The following is a 14,425-nucleotide window of genomic DNA, read 5'->3' on the forward strand; positions in this document are numbered from 1 at the left end:
TAAATTTGTCGTCCGCTACATTCACACTCATACTTATTAAATGTCTAAACTATCAATCTTGTATAATAATTTTAGTCTTTATAAAATCATCCATTTACTCAACTGTCAATTTTATTTTAAAAATCAAGTTTTATATTTTTTAATAAATTATGCAGCTGAAATTTCTTGTCGGACGAGCGGGAAATTTAAATTTCTAGTATGAAAAGAATTTATATTAAAAAGTGATATTAAAAATACTGGGAAATATGAGCTGTCATAAAATTCCAGAGGTTGGTATATTTAAAAACAATAAATTATGTAATTTTCTCTCTGTATTTTTGATGAAAGTTTCGGTTAATTTTAAAATAATTAAAAATTTAAGGTAAAATATAAAACTTATGACTTGAAAGTTTGTCAGAGTAATTAATATTTTATAATTTAATATCTGATATTATTTTTATCTATGGTTACAATTTTAGAAGCTGATTATTTAATAATAGCTGTCACTTATTTTAAATAATTAAATAAATCTAATAATATTCGACAGTAAATTAAAGTTATTAAATATTATATATATTTCAAAAATAAAATTTGAATATGATACTGATGAGTTTAGACATTTGAATAATTTTAAAAGTGATTTATTTAAATAGGCCAATAAAATATTAAAGTATTTGATACTTTCAATATCTACTCTAGCAAAAGTTAGTCAACATTACGAGACAGCTACGAGGAATATATTGCTAAAGTAACAAAATAAATATATATGTATATTTGTTTTTTTCTGTGTAAAGGTGACTATGCTGGTGCTTGCGCGCTCAGAGGTAACTAATTAACTCTACGCACTGCCAAGATACTAATTAGTTAATGCGATGCCAAGAGAAAACTGTGAATAATCGTGTGTACAGAATACGAGGCCCGTCACAACTCGGTCCGAGTCTTTCGCAATCACCCCATGCACTAAAACTTTTTTATTCTTTTTTTATTTAAACCCCAAACTCTTCTTTGTTATTTCTTGTTGGATATTTAGAGTTCAAGTTTTAAGTTGTAGCTTTAGTTGTTGTTTGTTGTTTGTTATTTGTTATTTGATACGCTAGTAGTATATATATATATATATATATGTGTGTGTGTGTTGAGTGTGTCAGTGGGGTGCAAGTTTAGTTTAAATCTAGTAATGTTCCCGTATGGGACAGTGAGTGTATTATACGAAGAAATTATTCTCGTTTGAATTTCTATGGTGTCGTAATGCAACCAGACCATGTTGGCTACCTGAAGAAAATTTAAATAAACACATGGAAAAATTACTAACCATTGTAAGCCCGGGTTGAAAAATTTCATCTGTTTTCAATAAAATCAAATTTTTAATTATTTTTATTAACTTTTACTTTTTATTTGAATTGTAATCAATTAGCATGGGAAATTAAATCGAGTTTTGTACTATTCCTTATTTAAACTGTTTTTAATCATTTTTGGTCTGGCTTTGGTCATATCAAAATCATACTTTCACCCTATTATTTTTATTAATCTGTTTTTGATCGTTTCTAGATCAAAACAGCTTAAAATTTTTATAAAAATTTAAAGCCAGACCAATTAATTCAAATACAACCTAACCCTTCTTAAAATAAACGACTTAAAATGATAAAATTTTTTTAATTCTATTGAATATTTTAAGTACTTTTGAATCACCCTTATGGACAAGGAAATTTTACTACAGCCACAGTAATTTTTCTATATTTATTTAAATATCCACCAGATGGCTAACATGGTTCCGTTTTATGACACCATACACAGAAAAAAAAATTTTTTAAAATTGCATATTCTTACACAGGAAATTAAATTCATAAAAATTTCTAACCTTCAAATTTTCCGGTTAAAAGATTTGAAGATTTCCTTCAATACAATTTTCTTAATCAAACAAACCCAAGATATCAATTTTATTTTTTTTGCAAGTGTAAATAAAAAAATATCTTGATTTTCATCTGTCAGGAAACTGATTCTGCGCATTAGACATGAAATTAATACAATAAAATTAATATAAATTACTCAAGAAAATTGGGTAATCGAATTGAATTGTAAAACTTTTTTTTTCAGTGTAGTATTTCAAGCGACAATAATTTCTCCATATATATAACAACTAAGAGGTAAAGTGCGAATGACTTGGGACCGGCGAATTAATTAGTTACCACTAATAAGGCGGCACTTGGAGCATGCAGCAACCTCGCGGCCATTTGAATCGCCAACTACACACCGTGCCACGATCATCAACACTTAATATAATTCAATTTAATAAATTATTTTTAAAAAATAACCAATATTACTTTGTCTACCATTGTTACATTTACTCATAACTCATCTAATTGCATACAAATTATTTTTAAAAAAATTATTAATTTAAATTTAAAAAAATATTCCCGCTAAAAAATAAATGAAACAACGATAGACATTCTAGTATTTAAATTATAAAATAACGCTAATATATATATTAATTAATTCATTTATATACACATACATATATATATTTATATATATGTGTATGTGTATATATATAATCACAGGTGAATCTCATATGAAGGCAAGCCAAGGCCACGACATGAGACGTGCAAATTAAAAAAGGTAATAATATTAAAAAGCAATTAAAAATTCTCTCCCAAAACCGCTCCAACCACAACCAAGCACAACCACAGGCAAAGTACGGGCCTTTGTCAACGAGACAGTCATCAACCAGTGAATGTGGCGCATTACCGTGATTATTATGTAATAAAAATAAACAAATTTTTAAAAATTTCTATACATATAATAGAGATACTTATGAGAAAAATAAATTTGTCACATATTTATATATAATAAGAAATGAAAAAAAATATATGTGATGTAAATAATAAAACAATAAACAATTATATGTAATTATAATAAGTAAATAAATAAGTAATGTGAATATAGTAACAAGTGTTCAATCAATCTCAAGTCAATTCAATTCAATAATGGCGTGATTCAATATTAACAGTAGTTGCAGTCAATAAAATGCCAATCGGATATTAATCGGATGATCAACGGGCTCCAGGAAACAATAATAATAATAATAATAGTAAAATAAACAAACGTGATACGTGGAATTAATAGAAAAAAAATATTTAGTAAAAAGTAATAATTAATTTTTAAAAGTTGGGTTTAGGTCAAGTGAAAAATTACATTTTTATGAAGAGCTATCATGTGGATTATCTTTTTTTTTTTTAATGGAAGGATGTTAAGTGGATTTATGAATGGTCGGGCAATTTGGTCGCAATTGAACGTTAATTATATTAAATTACGATTAAAATTATAAATACGAATTATTACGTACGAAAAATACCTCATGCTTTACCACTGGATAGAGAGCCCTAGACTAGCTACGGCGATATATATGTACAGAAAAAAAAATTTTACTTGACCTAAGAAATTTTTTTTTTGACATAAGATATTTTCTTTACTTCAAAAAAATTTTTACTTGACTTAAGAAAATTTTTATTTGACCCAAGAATTTTTTTTTTTACCCTAGATATTTTCTTTGCTTCAAGAAAATTTTTACTTGACCCAAGAAATTTTTTTTTTTACCCAAGAAATTTTCTTTGCTTCAAAAAAATTTTTACTTGACCTAAGAAAATTTTTACTTGACTCAAAAAATTTTTTCACTACAAATTTAAAACACAAATTTTCTTAGGATGAGAAAAAATTTTCTTGAATCAAAAAAAAAAATTTCTTGGGACAAAAAAAAATTTTTTCTAGTCCTAAAAAAATTTTAATCTTCAAATCATAATAAAAAAAAATTCTTGCCCCAAGAAATCCTTTTTTTCTATACATATATATCACTGATAAATTACGATTAAAATTAAAAATAAAAGCTAAGTGTAACGATATCGCAAGTGTCTGCAGCCATCAGGGTGATTTTTAACGTTGCATTCTCTTTTACATTCTCACTCTCTTTTTATCTTACTCTATTTTTTTTTTTTTAATTAATCAATAAATTAAATTAATAATTATCTCTCACTCTTCAATATCAAGCGACTAATTATCTACAAGACTAAAAAAAAACTAAACAAACCCTACAATTTTTTTTTCTTTAAATTACTTAATATAAAGGCATTAAAATAATTATGCATGAGAAATAATTATAATTTCAAAAACGCGGAAATTAAAAATAGCTGATAAAAAAAAAAAATAATTTTGATATTTGTTTTTTTTTTTTTTTTTCTCAGTGTACTCAAGGTGCAATTAACAACATCTTTTAAACAAGAACGAAAAATTAAACGTGTCTCTCTTTAGTCTGGATTAAAGAGCAAGAGTAAAGAATAAAAAAAGTAGTTAAGTGTAAAAATAACTTAAACTGAAAAGAGACTTTGATCTCAAGAGTAACCTGAAGAGACGATTGAGAATCGTACTACTGCGGAAGTGAACTAAAATCATTGTGGATATAAAACGTCATGTATGTATATATAGAAATGAAGCGAAAAAAAAATATAAAAAATGGAATAAGAGCCCGTGAGAACTAGAAAAATAACGCAATCTCTTTTGGATGAAGAGCTCCTGGGGGTTTGGTAAAGCCGCTCTTATTTTTTTATTTTTATTTTTATTCCCATTGCAGAAGCGTTTTCCTTCAACATCCTGACACAGACTTGTCCTTTCTCCAACAGTATCCGCGGTCTTTCGTTTCAATTTCGAACTTGTGTTTTTTTTATTCTACAGCTTTTCCTTCTTCTTCTTCTTCTTCTTTTTCTTCTTCTTCTTCAACATTTTCTTCTTGTTCTTCATTCACTTCTTACATTTATTTTTCTACTCCGTAGCATCTCCCGAGTGCAATAAAGTCACTGCAGTTTTACGTGTCTCTACAGGCAGTGTGCCGTCTCCCAAGAGAAATAGACGGAATGATAGATATGTGTATGGAGAAAAACCAAGTGCAGGTGCGAACGATATCGACCAGTAGTAGATTACATATACAAGAGTAAATAGAGAATAAAAATAAAAATAAAATAGAGTATGTGAAGAAATAAAAAGAAGGCAGAGAAAGAGAGACATGTAGAGAATGCATTCAGTTAAAAGTCCTGAAGAGATGTAACACACGAACACTGACTGACAATGCAGTTGCATGCTTATTTAGAATTCATGTACTCTATTGTACAGTTTAGTTTAGTTGAAACTGTCCAAGCTTCTTTGTATTATTAAATCTTGCATGTGAGGTTTTTTTGTCGTTCGTTAACGTGAGAAAAAATGGTCAGATTTTATCATATGTAATTTAACTGTATCGTTATTTTTTAAATATTTAGTAGTATGAAAAATTAATTGCATTATTTGCAACCGTATACTGGACAGATATTGATTTATTTATGAGTGGGTATGCAAATTACATCAAATATTCAAATAATCTCATATATCAATTTTTTTTTATATTTTTAATTGCTACTAATTAAGTAATTAAATTAAATTTAAAATTTTAATAAAAGAAAATTTTTTTTTCTTGTTTATTTTATTTTCTAATTTTTTATAAAGAAGACTAGAAATTTAGTGAAGAAAAATTTGGAAAAAATTTTTTAAAATTGGCGCGAAATCAAGTGGGAGTAAAAAGGTAAAAAAATATTTTTTTTTTTTTTGTTTATTTAAATTTTAATTTTTAATGAAGAGGACAAGAAATTTAGTGACGAAAAATTTGAAAAAGATTTTTTAAAATTGGCGCGAAATCAAGTTGGAGTAAAAAAGGACAGAATATTTTTTTTTTTATTAAAAACTAAGAAAAGTTTTTTTGTCCCAAGAAATGATTTGAATTATAGATTAAAATAAAAAAAATTATAAAACCAAAAATTTATTCAGAGCATCTAATTCTGTTAAAAAAAAAAAATTTTCCAAATAACTCAAAAATAAAATCGAAATAAATTAAAACAAATTTTATTCGGTGTTGAAAAGCCACAAGAATTAATTACCAGCAAAGGCATCCCGTGGTGCCAAGTCTTCTCTATATATAATTTAATTAATTGACGAATAAAATTACTGGAATATCGAAACAGAAGTCTATAAAAGCTATTTGTTGATTTAATTAATTAGATAATAAATGTCACGGAACATATATATAAATATATATATAACTTAAAGTTTATTTGATATTATTTATTATATTTGAGATTATTTTATTCAAACGCAAATGTACAGTACGTTATTAAACGTAAACATACATGAATCTTCTCATTATGATATTGTACATTGGTGTTTATTTGACGTACGCCTAGACAGATGGACTCATATATAAATTAATACTGTCACATATATTATTGTATAAACAGTTGTTATTAATGTCCATTATTTGCAAGATTTAATACCGTTGTTAAATTAATTCAACGTCATCGTTAATAAAAGGAACTTTAAATTGTTAAATATCTTTTTTTTACCAAAATATCTGACGATCTTTTCTTATATATTTTTTAATAAATGATCCATGCCAATTTTAAAGCAGGACCTCTTTATTTATCCTTCATTTTAAATCAATGAGATTTTATCTCACGTTACAAAATTAATATAAAATATTTCACTTTTTTCTGCAGGACATTTTTAGATTTTTTCTATCATATATCGTATATATAGGGGAGGGAAAAGGGCAAACGGGGTACTTAAGATTTTTTTTTTTTTTTTTCAAAGCAAAATGGATACCTCCTAAAAAAGGTGAAAAAAATTGTAGATATTAAAGTAGTTCACTCGCAAACCGACTTTTTATAATAATGTCATATATTTGAAATATGGTAAGGTAGATGTTACTTGTAATTTTAAAAAATCATAAATTTTGACCCTTTGTAAAACGAGATATTGATAATCAAAGTGTACACAGCTAACATGTAGTAGTTCGGACTAATTTAAGAAAAGTCATATTTCAAATTATTGAGCTTGAGAATCATTTCAAAAACTAAAAATTGGAGCTAAATACCGTTCGGTCTAAGGTAAAGACACGGTAGGCTCGCGCCATGACACTTGATACATATACATGTGTTTGAACGTATACTTGGCGCGAGACACTACCATGTCTTCTGATTCAAATTTAAAAATGTTCATACTGCCGATTAGCCAAAAAGTTATAAATATTCGGAGAAATCTGTCTCACAATTTCAAATGTGAAAAAGTGAGTAAGCGATATCACGTAAAAGAGTAAGTGAGTGAGAGAGTAAGCAATAACACACACTATAGGTCGCGAGTGAACTACCTTAATAGTTATCATAAAATGGAAATTTCAAAATTTTTCGACTGACACTTTTTTGAAAAAGTTTAATTATTGACTTTAAATTATTAATTTTTTATTTATTTTTAACTTCAAATTAATTTTAATTCCAAAGAAGATTTTTGAAAAAGCTATTAGGGTAAAAGTACTTTTTGTGGCCATTTTAGACCAGTTTTGGTCATTGAAAAAATGGTAATAAAATAATACACAGTGTACGCAATGACAATTTTTTTAATTCTTTCAAAGACAATTTTTCAACTGCATTAGAATAAAAATTCTTTTCTATACTTTTTCATTAAATAAAATAAAATATTAAAGCTCCAAAAACAGAGCACTGGCTTGCAGATTTAAAAATTATTAAAAGTTAATTAAATTTCAAAATTTCAAAAATTGTAAATATTTTCCACTTGGTTATTGAAATACATCTAAAGTAATTTTACCAAAATTCTTTTATGAAAATTGATAAGAAAAAAAAATCAAATTAATTTTTTTCTATTGTTTTAAAAATTCAAATTTTCCAAAACAGTAAAAAAAATTCAAAATAATACTCAATGATATTTAAAAAAAAAAATTTGTTTATAAAATTTGCCCCTGTCTCTCCCGTTTGCCCCCTTCTCCCGTATATATAAACTTATAGTTATTTATAAATATAAATTTTTTTGTTAATTCTTATCGCTCTACTCACAAGCATGAAAGGCCATTGGACTTGGCACAAGCTTTGAAGTATAGGTTTTCACTCTTCTCGTGTACCTGAGCACGAAAATGTTAACGCAAATAAACCAAAACGTGGCATTGCGCCGTAAACGTTTTATTTTATCGGTCTCTCTCTTTCGTTACTTTTGCTGTACTATAATACCGAGTGGAATTTTCTGGCTATACTACTGCTAAAAACGTTTACTCTACTACTCATTTATACTCGTATATCTCGCCTCTTTTTTTTTCACTATTATTATTATTATCACTATTATTTTTTTATACCGACATTTACGGATGTCTCGTTTAATTTCCTCTCGGTTCTTTTGGCTCAAAAGTCTCGAGATTTTTTTTTCACTCTTGTCTGTAACGCATTTTCCGTTGAGATAATTTTCCACTTCTTATGCTTTTCTGCTTGCCATTACTTTGGTTATTTACTATATGAGTTTACATTTGAGAGACATCTTTTTGTTTAAGCGAACTGACACAAGTGACCCCGCAAGCTCCGCCATTAAAAAAAAATTTCATTTTCTTTAGAAGAAGAAAAAAAAAAAAAAAAAAAAAAAAAAAAAAAAAAACTGAAGAGTACTCAGTTTTTATACTCTTTATAAACTTGCAGTGTCACTATACAGTCGCGGTTCGTTAAATATTTTTTTGAACCCTTTTAAATTTATCACAATTACAAATATATGAAAAATAAAAAAAATTAATCCTAACGGGAGTGTAAAATTGTCCCGCATCTAATCTAATATTTAAAATTTAAAAATCTCCTGAGTACATTTAACTTGATCTCACTAGACCTTTACCCTGTTTGCGTTTTATTATTTCTACGGACATTCACGGCAATCACGTTTAATCCGATTACAATAATACCATTGAGCGTATTTGTCTTTTAATAGTAAGTAATTGTTGAAACAGAATAGTCATAACAATAGTTTACAAAAAAAAAAAAAAGTGATAATACAAAGAGTAATAATAGTAGAAAAATTTAAAAAATAAAAAACGCGCGTTGGAATGCGTCGAAAGCTCGTTAAAATACGCGTAAAAAAATAGTCACGATTAATAAGTGAAAATGAACTAAGCCTATTGGATATACTAAAACCCTGTAATCGTTTTACTAAACCTAAATCGCGGGATTGTTGCCGCTATGATCATTTTGTGGTTTCCTCGAGTAAAGAAAATCCCTTTAAATTTGTGGGGATAAAAAGTAACCACTGAAAAGTCCTTCAGAATAACTACAATTTTTTTTTTTTATGTTTTTTTTTATAAATATGGGGAATTGCAAAATAATGAACGCGGTAACAATATTTAAACCGAAGTAGAAATTTTAAATTTAAGGGACAGAGACATTCGGCGGCCTAACACCGACCAAGATTTCGGGTCATCGCTTAATTTATTTATTTACTTTGAAAAAATTTATGAAGTGAACGCGGGTTAAATGCGGAGTGAATGCGAATTAAATTTGAGATAAATTAGGAGCTATTTTATTTAAATTTGAATTTATTCCGTCACTTGAACTTCAGAATAGAGTACACTGAAAAAATTTGAAAAGTTAATACGGAGCAGAACACTGTGTTTATATTTAATGCCCTTGGAGTGAAATTCACTCTGAAGGGAATTTATTATAATTTTTAAACTCCAGTTTCGGTTAGCAAAAAAAATTTTTTTTTTTTTTCATTAAATATAAATAGATTTAAAGATCAAAAGTGGATAAAAATCAAAATAAAATTAACATTCACTCCGAAATTATTCCGCTGATAAAAAAAACTGTAGAGATAGATTTTGAATATGGACCTGAAGATCGCAACGTTTTTCACGAAACAAAAATACATGTATTTGATGTATTACATGTTTTTGCAAAAATGAAGAGAAAAAAATCTAGATCTGCATCACGTCAGCCGAAAATTTTAGCCACTCCCAATTATTCCTTAAGTCACCTTTCAGCAGCCGAAGCTTCAGGTACATATTTGAATTAAAAATTGACTTCTGATTTTTTACAGTGACCGGATAATTTATAAAAAATTATTTAAAAGGAGCCTGCGACCATTTGGAAAGTGGAAGTGAAAGATTTTGTAGTATTTTTAAAAATGTAAATGTTAAAAAATACATTATCAAAATATCAAACTAAATTTTTCAAGTAATTATTGACTAAATAAATTATTTCTTTTTTAAGAAAAGTTTTATAAAAAAAAAAAAAATATTAAATGATACGCAGTCAAGGTTTGAGCTCAGAATTTTGAATACAGTTTGATAAATTAATAAAATATTTTAATTTTTTTTTAAATTGACAAAATATTTTCCTGTCAAATTTAAAAAAACCGTTTCCTGTCCGATGATTTTTGTTGCAATTAATCTATTTTTTAAAAATCATGACTTAAAATTGTAAATAAAATGGACCCACCTTAGCTGCAGGGACTGTAGTGGCATTTAATATTTTGAAATCGATGACCTTCTACCAGGCCAGTGATAGACCGGGGACACTCATTCACATACAAAAATAAAGACGACAAATGTCAGACAAATTTTGATCATTGATAAGAAAAAGTTATTTATAAAGGATTGTAAGCTCATTAAAATACAAGCTCGTATCGTCTTGTAAAAATAAAAAAATGAGTGTAAAAGTATAAAACATTTGTCGTCTCCTTTCATTCCGCATATTGCAGATGAATAGTAAATCTCTTTCATGCGTTAAAAATTAATCTTTACTTATTATTTATGGCTTGGTCGTGGTATCGCAGCTCTTGGGAGCTATAATTATCACAAATCGAGAAACTAAACTCGATCTTCACGAGTCTACGTACTGACGTATACTATTATTTTTAAAAATAATTATTTCGTGTTCGATATTTAATAATTTAACCGGGAAATTTGATTATATCGAACTTAAAACTGTGAATAAAAAAATTTTCACTGAAAAATGTTTATCTGTTCGTGTCTCTGATTTATAAGTCGTAGCCCTTCCCTTGGTTTGCACTCATATCAGGAGAACCCTTGGCAATTTTCTCGAATCTCCGAGTAAAGAGTAAAAAGTGCCTCTTCAGGCACGTCGTGGATGCACCTACCCTCTGGCCACTGGACACAAACTGCAACAAAGTTTCAATATTTATTAGAAATTTTTCGGATCATTAGTAGAAATTTTATCTTAAATATTAAAGGAGTCACCCTAGTGCGCGATCCGAAATGAGGATTTTGAAAATTTGTAAAAACAAAACTACAATGATTTTTTCTAATTGCTAAAAGATTTTTTAACACTTTCAATATTAAAAACTATTTTTTATATTCTGTTAAAATTTTTTTTTCTAGCGACTGATAACAGGGATAGATCTCATGTTATAATTAATTGATTAATTAGAAATTTTTTTGAAATTTTCGGATGTGCATTTAAATCTAAACATAGAGATTTTTTTTTGTTTCTTTAATTTTATAAAAAAAAAAAAAAATGTCGGTTTTTTTTGCTGAAAATTGAATACTTTGACTTGAGACCGCCATTTTGTATGAAAAAATAAAAAATCAAATAGATCCTCTACGTGTAATAATTTTTTTTTATTGCAGATTTTTCAAAAAGTCACGTCACCTGCCAGTCAACAGAATAAGCAAAATACTTTTTTTACAAAAATTATAAAGAAACATACACAGAAAAAACAAATTATCGACTGAAAGTAAATGAAAAACTTCAAATTTCTCGCATAAAGTAGAAATTTCCTCTGCTCAAGACATATTCTCCTCTTTAAACATGAATAAGTGAAATAAGTGAATATTCACCAACTTTGAGTGCCAATCGAACCATTTTTTGAAATTAGTGGTTCGATCTGTACTTGGAATCAGTAAATATTCATCTATTTTCACTAATTCATATTTAAAGAGTTGGCTCAAGAAAATCTTGACTCAATGCCCGAAATCGTTCGTTTTCAAAAATATATTTTTTATTCAAAATATATTTTTCCCGCGTAAAAATTTTTGTCAAATAAAAGGAAGACAAAGAAACTTTTCAATAATCTTGTAACTTTATTTTCACCAATTTTTAAAAATTCTATCTTTTAACCGCGCAATTAAGATGACTTCTTAGAAAAAAATATTTGATAGAGAAGTACCATTTTTGGCCACAGTTCCATTTTTTAATATTTAACTTTATTTTAATTACTGAAAAAGTAAAAAATTAAAATTGCCCATGTATTAGCATCATAAAAGTACCTTTGTAGATATTTGAAAAATTAATTGTCATTGCGTCTTTAACAAATTAATTAATTCAAATTATTGAAGTGTCCAAAAATGGTATCTCTACTCTATATGAAGATAACATAAGATTTGAATGTCATATTTGATAATTATTAGATATTGTGGTTGATAGCGAGTAGTTTTGATCCAAGTCACGATACCCGAGACGAGTTAATTAATAAGGAATTTAATGAAGGTGTTATTATGCTTATGCTCTAATGTAATTGGTATCGAAGTTGAGGGGCGCGTTATCAGAGCGTCGATTAACTTGTTAAATTGGCCAAAACTATGTTATGCACACATACCGATTGGATTGACGAGGCTTAACTGTGAATAGATGACAATTTGATGGTCAGAAAGCTATTTTGATTAATTAATCAGCTGCCAAGATATGAAATCCCAAGAATATATGTAGATAATTTATTATAATTATTAGGTAATTACAAAAAGCTTGTACTTTAAATAGTATTCGTCGCTAGGGGCTTTTAAAAGACTCGAAATTAATGGCCCGACCATCCAAGAGTTAGAGCGTCCACACAGAAAAGTAAAAAAAAAAAGAGATAGAAACAAACCAAGTTAAATTCCCGTAAGAAAATAATGGAAAAGCTTGGGTCGAGTTAAATGCCCGGGACCGGAGGAAATTGATCGCGACTTCATTAGTTAGGAAAGAATAGAGAAAAGTTGATTCTGAATTAAGTTTTACCGTTAAATTTTTTTCTCGGTTCTTTTTTTCTGCAACTTAATTCTTTGTTGCCGAGCTCTATGCAAAAGTAACAGCTATTAATTAACTCTTTTATTATATATTTTTTTTTTTTTTAATAAAACTGTTCAGAAGTTTTTATACTTTTAATTAAATAAATGCTTTTGCAATTAAATAATAATATTCTTGGCATTAATATAATTTTAAAAAAAAATAATTTATGTTTCTAATAACTTTCCGGACTCATTCCGGTGGTATAATATTTTACAGACGCTCTTGAGTACCAATATAATGATAATTCTGAAATTACGTAAGGGTGACTGGTGAATTTATACCCCTGTAAAAACAATCCTTGGAAAATATTTTCACAAGAATATCTCCTGTAAATAATATCTGTCAAAATATTGTTAGAAAAATATTTTCTTTAAAATTATTCAGAGGAAAATAAAAAAAAAAATTAAAATTTTCCTAGAAATCAAAGTAAAATAAGATCTATTGAAGTACAAACGATTGTTAATTAAATTTAATACTATTTATTTTAAATATACTCAGGAAAAAACTTCTCAATTGGAAGATAATTTCCTTGATTCAAAAAATTCCACACCAATTTTTGTCATAACCTCAATTTTCTTGGATAAAGTAGAAATCTCACCGACAAATTCTCTTGGCTCAAAATAACTTTTTTTGTGTATAATATACGATTATAGTAGTATTTTATATCTTTAGTGCGATTGTGTGTAACACGCGAGTTGTGACGATTGTCAGTACCCAAGTAATCGAATTTCGTCCGCACAATTCCTTATTTAGACTATTTTCAGACTTGTTTTCAATAATTTATAGCCTGGTTTCCGTCGCCTCTAGATCAAAATCAGACTTTTTTCTCATAATCTATTACCTTCTTTTGTTTTTATCCAGACCAAAATCAGACTTTTACTGCCCATTATTTTTATTAATGTGTGTTTTTAACGTCTTTAGACCAAAAACAGCTTACAACCTTTATCAAAACTCAAAAACAGATCAATTAGTCAAAGTACAATCTAAGTAGACTAAAATCAGATCAAATTTTTTGAACCGGGTTATCACAGTTGAAAGTTTAATAATGTCCTTAACAATACTATTCACACCACAATTTAAAATCTCGTTTAACAGTTAAAATGATACAATAAATCAACAATTGACATCACTAGTTATCAAATTGAAACTTGATTTTAATAGCAATCTATTGCTGTCATGATAAATATCTATCGGGTTGTCAATAGAAAGCGATTTAAAATTCTGCGTGCAAACAGAGTATTCACAGGATTGATAAAAGTGTCGCGTGCGACTGCGAGTGAGCTTTATAATCGTACTGTAGAAGCCCATCTTACAGAATTTACGATAAAAGTATCAGCAACAACAAAAAGTGACAACTCACCAGGAGGTTTTACTCAACTACGACAAAGCGTAAATAAAATAAAGTGACGAGTTGTCGTTACATTGAACGTTAATCGGCAATTTAACGCTAAGTATACAAAAAAAAGGTAAATTTAGATGGTCATCGAGCTAAGTGCTCGGTGGTTAAGTTAATGGAAGACATTTTTGTGTTGGCAATCTTAAAGAATAACTTTAAT

At 27.7% G+C, this 14,425-nt stretch overlaps 1 protein-coding gene across 2 annotated transcripts in view; it reads right to left on the reverse strand.

Annotated features, from left to right (window-relative positions):
• Positions 1-14,425, reverse strand: part of LOC103579606 (RNA binding protein fox-1 homolog 2) — a 130,816-nt gene that overhangs the window by 23,448 nt on the left and 92,943 nt on the right. For both annotated transcript variants that reach the window (XM_008561044.3, XM_008561045.3), the window contains exon 7: positions 10,963-10,983. In XM_008561044.3, the coding sequence (XP_008559266.1) occupies positions 10,963-10,983 (21 nt within the window). The remainder of the gene's footprint in view (positions 1-10,962; positions 10,984-14,425) is intronic.

Source organism: Microplitis demolitor, chromosome 2 (assembly GCF_026212275.2).
Source record: "Microplitis demolitor isolate Queensland-Clemson2020A chromosome 2, iyMicDemo2.1a, whole genome shotgun sequence".
NCBI classification, from domain to species: Eukaryota; Metazoa; Arthropoda; class Insecta; order Hymenoptera; family Braconidae; genus Microplitis; species Microplitis demolitor.